Raw genomic sequence first — 15704 nt, forward strand, 5'->3', positions numbered from 1 at the left:
GTAAGTTAAATTGAGTAGAAATTAAAAGGCACACGTTTGTTTTAAAAACCCTCTTGGTTTGTTATTCCACGCTAATAATTCCGCTACAGCCGATTCTAACAATTGGCATCAGAGCTCGCTTTGATAGTCATTCAAATGGCAAGATCATATCAAACATTTGCAGAGGGTGCCTCTATCAATAGACCACCTTTATTCACAGGTGAAAATTATGCATTCTGGAAGGTTAGAATGCAAATTTTTATTGAGTCTATTGATTGTGAGATTTGGTATGTTATTGCATTTGGTTCGTCTGTTCCTACTAACAATTTGCAATAACCAAAGCCCCGTATTTAGTGGACTACTGAAGAGAAGAAAAGATTTCAAAATGATGTGAAAGCTCGAAACATCATTTCATCTGCTTTAACCGTTGACGAGTTTTACAGGATCTCAGTTTGTAAGACCGCTCAAGAGATGTGGGAAGTGCTGAGAGTGACCAGAGCTGAAGGCCACGATATTCATTTTATGCTCGCACTATCAATGGTATCCAGAGCTGAAGGCCACGATCCAGGGAAACCCAACACAGACGAAGGTTCAGTTTAACAAAGCACGATCTCCGATTGAAGACGATGGCCAGAATGTTCCAGAGTTCCATGCCGGTGTTCGATGGGAAGGATTACGAAGATTGGTGCGTTAAAATGGACGCAATTTTAGGGTTCCAAGAGATCGATGATATTGTCAATATTGGGTTTAAAGAACCAACAAAGAGCGATTCAGAAGAAACAAAGAAGGTCTACAGAGACAATAAAAAGCTTGACTGCAAAGCACGCATGATTCTTCATCAGTGCGTTTCTGCAACTATTTTCCAGAAAATCTCAAAAGCAACGACAGCTGAGGAAGCCTGGGATATACTACAAGACGGGTATGGCAACTCAGGAAAGGTAAAGAAAGTGAGACTTCAATCTTTACAGAGACAGTACGAGCTTCTATGTACGGGGGAACAAGAAACCATAAAAGCATATATTGGAAGAATTCAGGTGGTCGTGAATGCAATGCGGGCATGTGATAAAGTGGTCAAAGAAAAGAAGATCGTAGCGAAAATCCTGAGAACATTGCCACCTCAATTCGATCATATAGTTGTGGCGATTGAGGAAAGCAAAGATACAGAAAAGATGAAGGTTGAAGAACTGCGAAATTCTCTTGAAGCGCATGAACAACATCTTGCAAAGAGGAAAATTGCAGAAATGAATACAACAGAAAACACAGCCCTACAAGCTAGAAGCAATCAAAATTACAAGACTCGTGGAACTGGCAGAGGAAGAGGAAAATTTCGAGGTGGTCGCGGTGGTCGAAATGGAGGCAGGTATTCAAATAGCTCCGAACATATTAAAGATGATAACAGTGGTGATCAACGAGAGGGAAATTACAGAGGTAGAGGAGGAAGAAAGCATACTGACAAAAGGAACGTGCAATGCTTCACATGCAACAAGTTTGGTCATTATTCATCTGAATGTTGGCACAACGAGAACGCCAAGAAAGAAACGAATGAAGAGGCGAATCTTGTCAAGGAAGAATTAGAATCTGATTCTGATATTGTCTTGTTAATGACGATTTCAGGAAACAATGATAAAGAAAGAACTGCGCAGAACAGACACGTTCAAAAGATAAACAGTGTTGGTGACGAGTGTGCAGAGAAGGTAGGTGAGACAGAATACGTGTCACTTGCCGGGCAAACATTCCATGCAAAGGAAGAAGACACGACGTGGTACTTGGACACGGGTTACTCTAACCACGTGACAGGTAATAGAAGATGGTTGCTTGATTTAGACACCAGTATGAAGGGCACAATACATTTTGCAGATAATAGATATATTAAAGCTGAAGGGTCAGGCAAGGTTATGATCACTCGGAAAAATGGCAGACCAGTGTTTATACACAATGTGTGGTATGTGCCCACTATAAAGAATAACCTCCTCAGTCTCGGTCAGGTACATGAAAAGGGATTCACCATGAAGATGCAACACAGGCATATTGAAGTATTTGATGAAAGGCAATGAATGGTGTTCAAAGCACCTATAGAACGAAATCGGACATTCAGAGTAAGCTTGAATACAAGTGAAATACAGTGTTTGGCTGCAACGAGCATTGAAGAAGAATGGTTGTGGCATTATCGCTACGGGCACTTGAATTTCAGAAGTTTAGCTCAGTTAAGAGATAAAGATCTGGTCAGAGGTGTTCCTACGATTAACACACCAAATAGAATATGTGAAAGTTGTGCTTCTGGAAAACAAACCAGGAAAGCATTTAAAGATCATGCGCCCAAGAAAGCTAGACAGTTGTTGAGTGTTGTACATGCAGATGTGTGTGGCCAATTCGACGTGGCATCTTTGGGAGGTAACAAATATTTCCTACTCTTTGTTGATGAATTATCAAGAAAGCTTTGGGTTTATTTGTTGAAAGAAAAGAGTGAAACTTACATGAACTTTGTTAAATTTTGTTTTATGGCTGAGACATTCTGGACAGCAACTTAGGATTCTCAGGATTGATGGTGGAGGTGAATTCAATTCCAAGAAATAAGCAAATTTTGTACTAACAAAGGGATCATTCATGAAGTTACAGCACCCTACACTCCCCAACACAATGGATTAGCAGAAAGAAGAAACCACATGATTCTAGATATGACCAGGTGTATGTTGAAAGCCAAACGTCTATCGCATCATCTATGGGGCGAAGCAGTGTCAACTGCAACCTATCTACTCAACAGACTTCCTACCAAAGCACTGCCAAAGTGTACACCAGAAGAAGCCTGGTCAGGAAAGAAACCTGATGTTCAGCACTTGAGAATTTTCGGCTCAGTTTGCTATAAGCACATACCAAATGAGGTGAGAAAGAAACTTGATGACAGAAGTGAAACTTTGATTCTTGTGGGTTATCATCCAACAGGGGTATATAGGCTTTATGATCCAAAGAAGAAGAGAATTGTTATCAGCAGAGACGTGCTAGTGGATGAATCTGTTGCATTCAATTGGGAAAATGCTGATACTAGCCAAACCAATCAAACCAATGATGTTGTAATCACCTGGCTGAACGAGGACAAAACTGAAGGAACCAAGCTAGCATCAAATAATGAGGTTGCTAAGGCTAGACGTTCACAAAGAGCACGCTTTCCATCATCGAGACTTGCAGACCATGAGGTATTAAATGACTGTGATATAACTGATACTGGTGAAATAGTGCATTTTGCCTTTCTTGCAGGTGCAGAAACACTCACCTGGGAACAAGCAATTCGAACTGAAGAATGAAAGAATGCAATGCTTGAGGAACTGTCATCTATAGAAAGAAATAGTACGTGGAAACTGGTGAAGCTACCAGCACACAAGAGAGCTATAGATGTGAAATGGATTTTCAAAACGAAACTTAAACCAGATGGAAGCGTGGCAAAGTTGAAAGCGAGACTTGTAGCTAAAGGGTTTCTTCAGAGACCAGGAGTTGATTTTGCAGATGTATACGCCCTTGTTGCTCGATTAGAGACGGTACGGCTCGTGATCGCCTTGGCCAACTACAATGACTGGAAAGTCTACCAGATGGATGTCAAATCCGCTTTTCTCAACGGACCACTTGAAGAGGAACTTTTTGTAAATCAACCACCTGGTTTCATCGTGAAGGGAGAAGAGTCAAAAGTATATAAATTGAACAAAGCATTATATGGACTTCGCCAGGCACCACGAGCATGGAATAAACACATAGATTCACTACTTATCAGGTATGGATTTCAGAAATGTATTGTTGAATATGGTATATATATAAAATCTTGTGAACAGCTAGGTACTCTACTGGTGTGTTTATATGTTGATGATCGTCTGGTCACGGGAGATTCATTGGAGAAGATTGAGGAATTCAAAGTAAAGATGCAGACTGAACTAGAAATGACAGATCTTGGAAGTTTGGGTTATTTTCTCGGAATGGAATTTGTACAAGCAAAGGATGGAATACTTATGCATCAGAGGAAATATATTCTGGAGACATTGGAGAGATTCAACTTGAAGAACTGTAATAGCTCACCCATACCAGTCATAGCTAATATGAAATTGTCATCCAAGCAAGAAGAAAGCAAAGTTGATGCTACCTTATACAAGCAGATAGTGGGAACTCTTCGTTACATATGCAACAGCAGGCTAGACATCAGTTTTGGTGTTGGACTTCTCAGCAGGTTCATGCACGATCCCAGGCATTCACATCTAGCTGCAGCAAAACACATTCTCCACTATCTGAAAAGCACACCAGACTATGGTACATACTTTCCCAAGATGATGAATGATACAAGCAACATTCTAGAAGCATGGTGTGATGCAGATTGCAGCGGTGACCAGGTTGACAGAAAAAGCACATACGGGTATTTGTTCAAGCTAATGGGAGCTTCCATCTCATGGATTTCAAAGAAATAGAACGTGGTAGCTCTATCCTCTTGTGAAGTAGGATATATATCTGCTGCTGAAACAGCTTGTCAGTGTGCATGGTTGGAAGTTATTCTTCGAGAGTTAAGGATCAAGCAGCACAGGCCCACTCGTTTAATGATAGACAATAAATCAGCAATCAATCTATCCAAGAATCCGATTTCTCACGGCAGAAGTAAACATATCGAAACCAAATTTCACTACCTAAGAGAACATGTCAGTAGTGGAAAACTCGAACTCGTACACTGTACTACAGATGATCAAATTACGGATATTTTCACGAAGGCATTACGCAGAAGTCGTTTCGAAAGTCTTAGAGATTTACTTGGGGTTAAATCCTTAGGGAGTTTAGCTTTAAAGGGGAGTGTTAAGTCGTAAAGACTAAACTCATATAACCGTTTTAACTGTCTCTGTTTTAGCAGTATTCATTCTTCAATTTGTAATAAATAGGCACTTTGCTTTAATGAAAAACTACTCTCGTTTTTCTATCTCCGTGTGTATCATACTTGTTGCACACTCTCTCACTCTCTGTATTCGATATTCATTTTGTGTGCTCGCGTTATCAAAAGCAACACTGCGACTCTATCTATGGACTAAATTTGTCATTCGGAGTTTTAAGATTCGGAGTTTTAAGATTCTACAGGATATACAAAGCCTTTTAAGATTCTCTTTTCTCACTGTTGCCATGTCTACAACATCCCTACCATCAATGAACACCTGGAGATTGCTTGAGTTTAACAGGAATACAACAATCAAACGAAAACAATCTTGCAGACGATGAAGAGAATGACGATGTGCCCCCAGAACCCTTCAACGAAGAAGAAAATAAAAGAGGATTTCAGTTTTGTTCCTTTAATTTAATGTTTTTTCTTTTAATTTTAATTAGAGTCAAAAACAAAATTTGAATTGATCTTCCACGTGTCATACCGTTAACGCCGTTAGTCATGGAGGACAAAAAATTATAATTTCCTTAAGGAGAAGAACCAAAGTTTGAAAGATGGACGAAAAATAAAATAGCTTGATAATTGGAAAACTAAAAACATATTTAATCCGTTTAAAATATAAAAAATAAAATAGGGTGTTCAAAAAGCAACCCAAATTGGACCGGGCTGTTCTTAGACGCGTAAACTTGTCAACGGATGAGAACAAGAAGAAAAGAAAACCACACAATTTTATATCACCAATTTACAACTATTTTTATTAAAAAATTATTTATATTTTTATGAAATATCCTAATTTGACACATTTATTAAAAACATTATTGTATATTGATAGCAAGTAATATTGCCATAATTCACAATGAAAAAAAAATCAGAATCGTAAATATACATGAACATAAAACTTTTTTACACTAGTTTGATATTATATATTGTTAAATACTCTTTACTTGATCTCATAATTTGTCGTCAAAATATGTGCAAGTTATTTGATTGATTTTATCCGACATAAACTAAAATACCCACTTCATGTACTTCTAAGAAGAATATAATATTTATTTGAAATATGATGAAGTTAATAAAAAAAAACTACAAATTTCATTCGAGCTAAATCGTCATACTATACAAATTTTTTAATTTCTTTGGAAGAGATGAAGAAGAAAGTGAATTTGCAGAAAGAAAGAGAAAAAGTGCAATATTTGAGTGTTTGAGATCATCAATTAAGCGAGTTAAAGGAATCACATCTGTTCCGCACCTCTCCTTCCTTTCCGGTTTTAACGTCCAAGGCGCTGAGCTTTTCGATGGCGCGAGAAAAGTCTTGAAAGAACTTGCCTTCATCATCGGCGTAGGTGTCAACGAAGGGCTTCGTCCGGGGATCAGTGAAGAGGGCAGTGTCAGTGGCCAGCAGCCCCAACCCTTTCCGCAAGTTCTTGAAATACATGTTGTCGAACTTCACCGGAGTTATCACGTCGTTGTAAGCCGCCATGGTAGAGTCCTTCGTGTAGTTCTCACATAGCTTCCTCAGCCCCGCTGCGTACTCGGGCATATAAGCGGGGTCAGTTTCCGATGTTTTGCTGAAGCCGAAGAGCCTATTGGCGAACTGGTCGCAGTGGGACATCCCTATGGTGTGTGCACCGATCAGGGCCACCATTTCCTGCACGGAGAACCCTTTTTTGGTGAAGAGGGTGATCACTTGGGACATAGTCATGTTCGGTAATGGGAACTGGTTTTCAGGGCTGGACATTTTGGATTCCAGGGAGTCTTTACGCCCGAATTGGACAGCGAGGGTGGGCCCGCCGGAGTTTGCCACCAGTTCACTGGCGGCAGCAACGAGGATGTCGGCGCACGAGATGACGTTGGGGCACTCCAGTTCGAGGACGTTCTTGACCCGCAAGACGGTGTCAAAGCCATCCCCAGAGAGGGGGAGGTTGACGGCGTGGTCGCGCTCGGCCTTGTTGTAGGCATTGGAGGTGACGAGGATGGAAGCGTCGCAGCCGCCCACCATGCAGTCGCGGAAGAGGAGGCGGAGGGTGGCAGCGGCGGTGGAGGGGGTGTTATGCTGCTTTTCGTTAACGATTCTTCGGACGGTATCGAGGAAGGTGGGACAGGTTTTTTTGTAGTAATCGGGAGTGAGTTTGTTTTGCATGGAAGGGAAGAATGATAGGGAAAGGAAGAGGAAAATGGTGATTGGGTTGTTGTATTTCATCTTTGGTTTTTTGTTTCTATGAACATTAAAGTTGATGAAGCTTATGAGAAAATTTGAAGGAATTGAGAGGAAGCTTATGCCTACTTTTAGTTACCCTTTTTAATGATCCTCCTTTAACCAAGATTGCTTTTGAGGTTCAAATTCAATATTCTTTACCAATGGTTAACCATTTTATTAGTCAACTCTAATTTATTACATTATTTTATTCACTTTTTCAACTCTTTTTTTTTTTAAATATCAATAAAATTATCTGTTACTGGATTCGCTACTTAGATCCAAGAGCCCACCAAATTAAATTTGGGATCGATCGTCATCTCTCTACGCTTTTTTACAACTTGTTTCCTTTTTTTTTTGCACTCCCATAGTTTTCGTCTGCACCTCTCTTTATCTCGTCCACATTATATAAAAGGAAAGTTATCTTTCCAGATAGATATTTTCTTTTCTGTTTTACCGCTTAAATAAACTTTTTTAAAATTAAATTAATTACGATTTTACCTTCTAAATGTTTTTTTTTTCAAAATTTAAGTATTTTTTTATTTGACTGTGTCTTTTTATATTTAAACACTTTTTAAAACTAGTATGATTAGTTATAATAAAAAAATTACCTATAAAATAAATAAAAACTATCTATAATTAAATAAATAATTCTTTTAATAAATATAATAATAATAATTTTATTCTTTTTATCGTAAAAAAATAAACATACATGCATGCATGTATATGTTTTTTTACCAGTATCTAACTACTATCATTTTTGTTTATAATTATGAATTTACTTAAAAATAATGTTTTAAAATTTTCCGTTTAAAATTATTTTTCACGTGAATTTTGTTTTTTGAATTGTACAATTTTAATTTTTAGATTATAATGATTCAAAATTATGTTGAAAAATTACTTTTATATTATATAAGTGAAGAAAAACTTCAAAAAAATAATAATTTTTTAGGTTTAAATTTTTAGTTGTGCCTGTTTATTTGGAATTTTTCCATTTTGATCCCTTATTATTAGAATTTTTAATTGAATCTTTATAAATACTAATTTAAATCAATTGAGCTCCTCTTATTAAATTTTGTTAATGAGATTAAGTTTTTAATGAGTTGGGATATTGACTTGGCAGTTTTTGCCACATCGTTTCTGTCATGTCAGCATCATCTTCCCATCAATTGAGCCCCTGTTATTAAATTTTGTTAATGAGATTAAGTTTTTAATGAATTGAAACAATGACTTGACCAGTTTTTGCGACATTCGTTCCTACCATGTCACCATCATCTCCCCAAAAACAATAACTCTAATTTTCCTTGAGAGTGAATCTCTAACCGCCGCGAGCAAACCTTACGTCATCGTTGTAGAGCTGTGAAGCCTTAAGTCTCGTCATCACCACCTTACTGCACCGCAACCGTGAAGCCACCGTGAGAGCGCCCGTATCACCTTCGCTGCACCGCCACCACCAATGCCACCTTCTTCGTGCATCCACCATCTCGTCGCACCTAATATCGTCGTTGCGCAATGTAGAAACCCATCATCTGCCACCACCTTCAACAACTAGAGAGAACCCAGAATCATGGTCATGATTCGCGCAATCCCAGAACCGCCACAACACCTTCATCTCCTTCCATCACTATTTCTTCTTTGAAACAATTTCACCATCGTGAAACCATCTACCACCACGAATCAGAAAATCAATCAGCCAAGAAATTCAAAATCACACAACCTACCTCGTATCACAACAAACCTAGAGAGAAATCCAAAATTTCACAAACTCATAACCCTAATCGCACATACACCATCTTCGCGACACCGAATAGGAAAACGCAGAAACACTGATTCATTCACCAACCAGGTTCGATTTTTTGCTTCCGCTTATGTACTCAATCTCCAATTTGAAATCTGGATGAGCCGATTTTGCTCTTGTAGAACTGCTATGTATGGATTAAATTTGAAAACCCTTTTATTTACTTAACCCTGTAAGATTCAACGAACTTGTCAATTTCATAGTAATTTATGTTGTTCTGTGTAATTGATACTGGTCTTTAGTTTAACAATGGGTTGGAGAAAGATGTTTGAGATAAAAAGGAAGGGAGTGTTGAAGTTTGATCCACGAACAGTGTAATTAAAAGGTAATTGAGGGAAAAGAATTTAGGAGGATGTAATGTGTGAGAATTTTTGTGAGATTTCTGAGCGACAAGGACTACCATAGGGGATTCAAGCAGAGAGAGATCAAGTAGGTGTTCTCGGCAATGGAGGCCAACTACGAGGCGTGGGTGAATAGTTTCGCGCCACTGGCGGCGACGATGAGGAGATTCTCGGTCTGGTCAACGTGCCCTGTGCTAATGCCACGTAAAGTTCCACTAAACACGTTGCTAATGTCACAAATAATAAATTTACCATGTCAATGTTTCAATTCGTATAAAACTTAATTTTATTAACTAAATTTAACGACAAATTGAGAATTTAAATTAGAAAAACTCCTACATAAATAAAAATAACTAAAGAGTTTAAATCTAATTTTTTATTTGTGGAAGTGAAAAAGAAACGACATAGTTGTTTTGATTTAAAATTTCTAAAATACTTTATACAAATATCATATGGTTGCAGATATCTCTGTGGTCAGAGTTCCAAGTAGAGTCGGCAACATCAAAATTTGACGTTCCAGTTGATTCAGTAGGTACTATTTATGATTTAATTTTTTAAAGAATTTATTACAATGCATAATTTTTAAATGATTATTAGAAATGGACAAGTCCTACTTTGGAATAATTTATAATGAAAAGAATAAGGAAATTGTGTTGTAATAATCCATGACTTTTATTTATAACATTTTTCTACTTTTAATAAATAAAAAGTGTGTTTTAATACGCAACTTCAATTTAAATTTTGTGTACGAAGTCGTCTCACATGATTTTTAATATTTTTTCCAAAAGTTGAAGTGATATTTTTTAATTTTTGTTTTAAGTCTTATTGTCACGCACAACTTCTTTTAATACTGAAATGTGCACATATAAGGCTTCTAAAGTGTATTTTTATATGTATTAATTTGAATTTGTTTTACTTAGGATTGATTATGCCTTTTTAACTTTAAATTTTTTAATTGTTCAAAATTAAAATAATTGTAATTCATTATGATCGTAATGTTCTTTCTTTCAATAATTTTTAGTTTTCTTAATGATGTAATCAAAAGTAAAAAATTGAAAGTAAAAATCTTATTTTGTCCACCAAGCTATTTTTATTTAGGTTTTATGTCACTTGTTAATTTGTTATTGCAACATCATCTTATAATAGTTAGTTGAACTTCTGTACTCTTTTTTTATATTATGCACATGTACATTATCTCATCATCCTTACTTTATTTTTTTTTTCTAGTATAGTCATATTTTTGAGAAGGAAGTATGACTTAATAACAATTCATAGATAATATTGTAATGTATATTAATTGTAGTGTCATTAAAGAATTGACAAATATATACAATGGGCCAAAAAGAAAATTTTGAATGAGATAAAAAAGTATAATGTATAAGGAATTTTTTAAATTAAATTAAGAAACGTGTTGTTGCTATGATCTATGTGTTGTAATAATATTATATTATTGCAAAAACAAAAACGTTGGATTGGAATGTTCAAAACTTTAATGGCCAAACAACGTCAAATTATTTTTTTAAGTGTTTCAACCGTAAAATATTTAATGGTTTTTATTTTTTTTATTGATTTTATTTTCCCTTACTTCTATAAATAAAGAGCTTTTCTCCATTCAAAAACGTATAAAAAAGCAGTCTTCTCTCGTTCTCTTATCTTAGTTTATTCTTTTAAAAATATTTTGGATTTGTTATTATATTCTTTTAGAGATCCTTACTAGTTCTGAGATCCTTAGAGATATTATGAGAAGTTCATGTTTTATCTTGGAAGATAAGTCCTTAAGGACAATAGACCTACATGTCTCAGGAAATTGTAGTTTGAGTTTTGGTCAACATTTTTACTACAATCTTAAGGACTTATACATTAGTTGCTGTCCAAAATTAAAAAGATACGAAGAACTACACATGTGTTTCATTGTTTGATGTTTGTTATTTGAAAATTGCTGCGTTTTTGTTTTCTGTAGTTTTTCCTATGTTGTATGATTCAGGAATTGAAATTGTACTGTTTGAATGCTTGTGAGGATGTTCAAATGACGAGTATGAATTAATGAAACATATTTGTTTTTGGATATAAGTTGGTACGCAACCCATGTGAATTTGAGTTAGATGCCATATGAATTTGAGTTAAGTGATCGAGAGTTGATATGATTATTGTGTTGGTTTGCTACACTGGGTTAACGTAAATTTCCAAAAAAAAAATAATAACAAATAAATAAATAAATAAATAAAAATGGAATATTGAGAGTTTGTTATGTTACATTGAAGTATGTATGTCATGTTTCATATTATGATATGTACTCGCTGTAATTTGAAAGACTTGAAAATACATGAGCTGTTTACTTTTGCACTCCATTTTAGATACTGTTTCAGTGCTGGTTTATTTACTATTTCATCATTGATTTGGTTATTGTTCAGTAACATGTATGCAACATTTTAATTATTATATCTGCTGTAAAATATTGTTGTTATGCAATTTTTGCTATTTTCTGCACTAAAATACTGCTGCTTTACACCATTAAAATCCTTGTTGTATTAGGCTGTTTGGCTATTGTCACTAGTAGACCTGTCAAATAGGTTCCTATATTAGGCTCTGTCCTTAGCCCATGTGGGTTGGGGTCAGAAAAGCCCCCAGGATCAAAAAAGCCCTTTATTAAAAAAGCTCTCAGGGATAAAAAGCCCCAAAGCCTTATGGGTCAGGACCAGTCCATGGGCTCTCCTTTTTACAAAAAAAAAAACTAAATATCCAACCATAAATTGCATTTTTACAGAGAAAATGAACATTTACGTTGTGTTATAACTTGTAAAATACATGTAAGCATACATGTAAGCATTTTTATTTTACTTTAATAAATATTTTTACATAATTATTAATTANAAAATAANAAATAGGATTTCATATTTTTCATCCCTAAATTTGACGTTAAATTGAAATTAGTGTATATTATAACNTTTCANAAATTTTAATCTTCAAACTTATTTAACTTCTTCTTACATGCATAATAAACTAATTTATATATAAAAAATTTAGCGTTAGAAAAATTATATCTATTTATTTTTAAAAAATAGAGATAACTAAGTTTGAGATAATGATAATTTCATAATTTTTATTACAGTTATTAATTGAGTTTAAAAAATAGTAATAAAACTAAAAAAATCAAATTAATAAAAGTAAAATTAGTAATAACACTAACAATAATTATAAATATGATTCATTTGTATTATAATAATAATTAGAATTATACTATAATTAAAAGAGTCAAACTGAATTATTAGCGAATAAATCATCACTAGTTTAATTACATAGTTAGTTTTGTTGACTTTATTTTTCATTCACTAAATTTAAAGATCATCATTTTGATTATTATCNATATTATTCCATAATATTGAATATTGAGTCTTTGCTGTTTAAATTCATGAGAAGTAAAAAAAAAATATAATATTAAGTCTTTGTTGTTTAAATTCATGAGAAGTAAAAAAAAAAATTATACGTAAAATAATTAAAATAAAAATTGTATAATAGAGAGAGTAAAATTACAAAAAATTATGTATATATAAATTATATTATTTTTAAAATTTAATTTGAAGTTTTGGAGTGGGGCTAAAATTTAATTAAAGTTTTGGAGTGAGGCTAAACTCACTTTAACCCTGACCCTAACCCACTTGAGAGGGGGTTTTGGGGGTTGGGGCTTTTTTCTGGCCCCCTACTCAAGAGGTTTCTTAAAATAAGACTTTTTCAATAGTGGGTTGGGACTGGCCCTAGGACCATGGATTAAATTAACACCTCTAGTCACTAGTATAGAAAACCGTGTCATTATATTATAAAAATACTGCAGAAAACATCGATGTTTTAGTATAAAAATGCTTCATAAAACACTGTTGTTTTGCAACTTTATTGGGTTGTTTTATCAATATTAAAGCAACTTTATTGGGTTGTTTTGAACTATTTTGAGATGGTAGAATAAATAGTTGGTGGTAAATTTAAAGTAACATGAAATAGAATAAATGGATACATATGTAGTGTGCTGAATGCTAGTGATATTTTTGATTTGTGTTTTTTTGTGGCTGTTTTAAGTGTAAAATTACATTTTCAAGGGTTATTAAAAATTAAAAGTAAGGGTGTCATCTTTGGCAGATGTAGTTAAATGGATGAATGGGTCTTGTTGTTATGTACATGTACGAGTATATAATTTGAATGATAATTTGAGTAGATAATTCTTATATTGATTTGAATTAGTTTAAAATGCTTATGACTTCACCTTCATGCTAGAAGGTGACGCTGATTAGTACAATATGATTATTATTTATATTTATATATTAGTTTATATAACATGTTCAAAATATTCGTAAAGATAGTTTTTTAAATGGTGGAAATTAGTTATTTATTTTAAAATTTATATTACTGTTGGGCAAATATTGTGATAAAATTTGTTGAACATATTTATGTGAACTATTTGGTTGTTATAGTAGTCAAGATTATGGTTAAGGTATATTTTTTTTTTTAAATTTATATAATGTTATTTGAATGATTAAATGTAGTCCAATTTGGTTTGAGTGTGTTCATGGAATATTTGTTGGGTTTTGAATATCAGTGTACATCCTTGTATTGAAAAAAAAAATATATATTATATATATATATATATATATATATATATATATATATATTTATCTGGTTGTCCAAATAATATTGGAATGTGTAACATCCCAAAAATATATGTATGTCTATATCATGTGGAATGCATCATGTGTAATAAAGTGAAGCAGTTAAGAGTAGAAGTATGATGAAGTATTATAAGATATAGTCATCCAAAAATAAAAGGGAATTAAAAGCTCTACATATTGTTATAGAGTCTTTCAAAAAGAAGAGAAGGAATGAAGACTAAGTTATATACAATAGGTAATAATTAAGCTACACTACTCTGCAGCATCAGCAGTGTATGGGATATCTGGGCCATCTAGTATTTGCTCCAAAGGGGCCTCTGAAACATCTGCTCACATCCAATTAGGATGATCATTGCAAAAGAAAACAAACACATACAAAACAGGCAGCAAACAAAGCAAGGGTAAGCTAGATTTCAAAAGGAAACAGGTTAACTAAGAGATTATCAAACTAAAAGAGGCATTCAAGAATTACAAGCATGGAAGAACAATTTAATTAAGTTATGAGTTGTGGTTTTATTAAGTGATGTTAGACTTAGACTCGTCCGGACTTGGAATGAATATCGAGCTATGACGGGTTATGCACTTGTGGTAGCCTCTACTGCTTTGCAAAGCCAATTGCTATGGGTTCCACCCTACCACCACAAGGTTAGTCCGTTATCACTCACCTTGGCCCATATAAAATGGAGACAACCAAGACTAGGACCTCCTACTACTCTCACCACATGAACTAATCTTCTCTAAGTGAGATTGAATAGTCATTAGAGCATTAAGGAAAACCCCCAAGGCTGAGCTACCTAAATTCATTCCAATACTTAACATGATATCACTCATATCTTGGCCCATATAAAATGGAGACACCCAAGACTGAGCTTCCTATATTTATTCTCAACATTAACAATGATCTCACCTAGAGATCTTGATTTGATTCTCAAAGCCCATGATTCATACCACCCATCTTGTTTCACTTCACCAACCTCATCCAATTAATCATACAATCTCATTCAAAAGCAAAATAAACATATATAACTCATACATTACATATCTTCACAGAAACATCATTTATTAATACAAATATCTTTATAATCTTAAATTACCACTACTTAGGTAATTCAAATAGCTTGAAAACCCTCACCAATGGCTCCGGAAGGGTCAAAAACCCCCAGAACGACCTAAAGAAGGTCCAAAACGGACATCCGGAACCTCCCAAACTATCAAAAACAAAAGCAACAGCAGAAACATGCGCCCAGCGCCATTTAGGGCGCCCAACATGAATTTCTGCTGGAAAACAGCAGGAAATGGCGCCCAGCGCCCTTTTTGGGCGCCCGATGTGAATTATGCAGATTTTTCTGCATAATTGAGCAACTCTACCCCCTAAGTTTCGTTTTAGGCCTTTTGGTGAACTTTGGACACTCCTAACTCGAAATACAAGTTGAATCTAACTTGTTTGAAGTCTCACACACCATCCTAACTCAAAACTCTAAGAGATATGCAAGGAAATTAGATTTAAAATACTCATTTGATCTACCTAGAGGCTCAATTCGAAATTTACCATTTATAAGTTGTTTTAGATCAATTGTACACCTCCTATAAGTCACAATTAACTATCCTAAGTTGTCCTAAGTACCTATTTCAGAGTTGGACCCTTATTTCTAAAACTCACCACCCAAGTTCCCTTAATTGAACTCAAAAGCTGAAAAATGACTTAGTCATTTACTGAAAACCTGCAGAACTGAATTATCACCCTAAAACCATACCATTGTCAACCTACACCTAATCCTACCATTCAGAATCCTTCTATTATCCACTCTCATCAAACACAAATCAAAAATATCATTTTCAATAC

General features: G+C 34.6%; 2 protein-coding genes across 2 annotated transcripts; one reads left to right on the forward strand and one right to left on the reverse strand.

Moving 5' to 3' along the window:
- Positions 1-605: 605 nt before the first annotated feature.
- LOC106766119 lies at positions 606-2033 on the forward strand. The gene has a single exon (XM_014650876.1). It carries the CDS (start codon positions 606-608, stop codon positions 2031-2033), a length of 1428 nt encoding a protein of 475 aa, XP_014506362.1.
- Positions 2034-6083: 4050 nt separating this feature from the next.
- On the reverse strand, positions 6084-7417 carry LOC106766120 (peroxidase 31-like). The gene has a single exon (XM_014650878.2). It carries the CDS (start codon positions 7071-7073, stop codon positions 6084-6086), a length of 990 nt encoding a protein of 329 aa, XP_014506364.1. The 5' UTR covers positions 7074-7417.
- Positions 7418-15704: the final 8287 nt, after the last annotated feature.

The sequence above is a fragment of the Vigna radiata genome, chromosome 7, assembly GCF_000741045.1.
Source record: "Vigna radiata var. radiata cultivar VC1973A chromosome 7, Vradiata_ver6, whole genome shotgun sequence".
In the NCBI taxonomy this organism is placed as follows: Eukaryota; Viridiplantae; Streptophyta; class Magnoliopsida; order Fabales; family Fabaceae; genus Vigna; species Vigna radiata.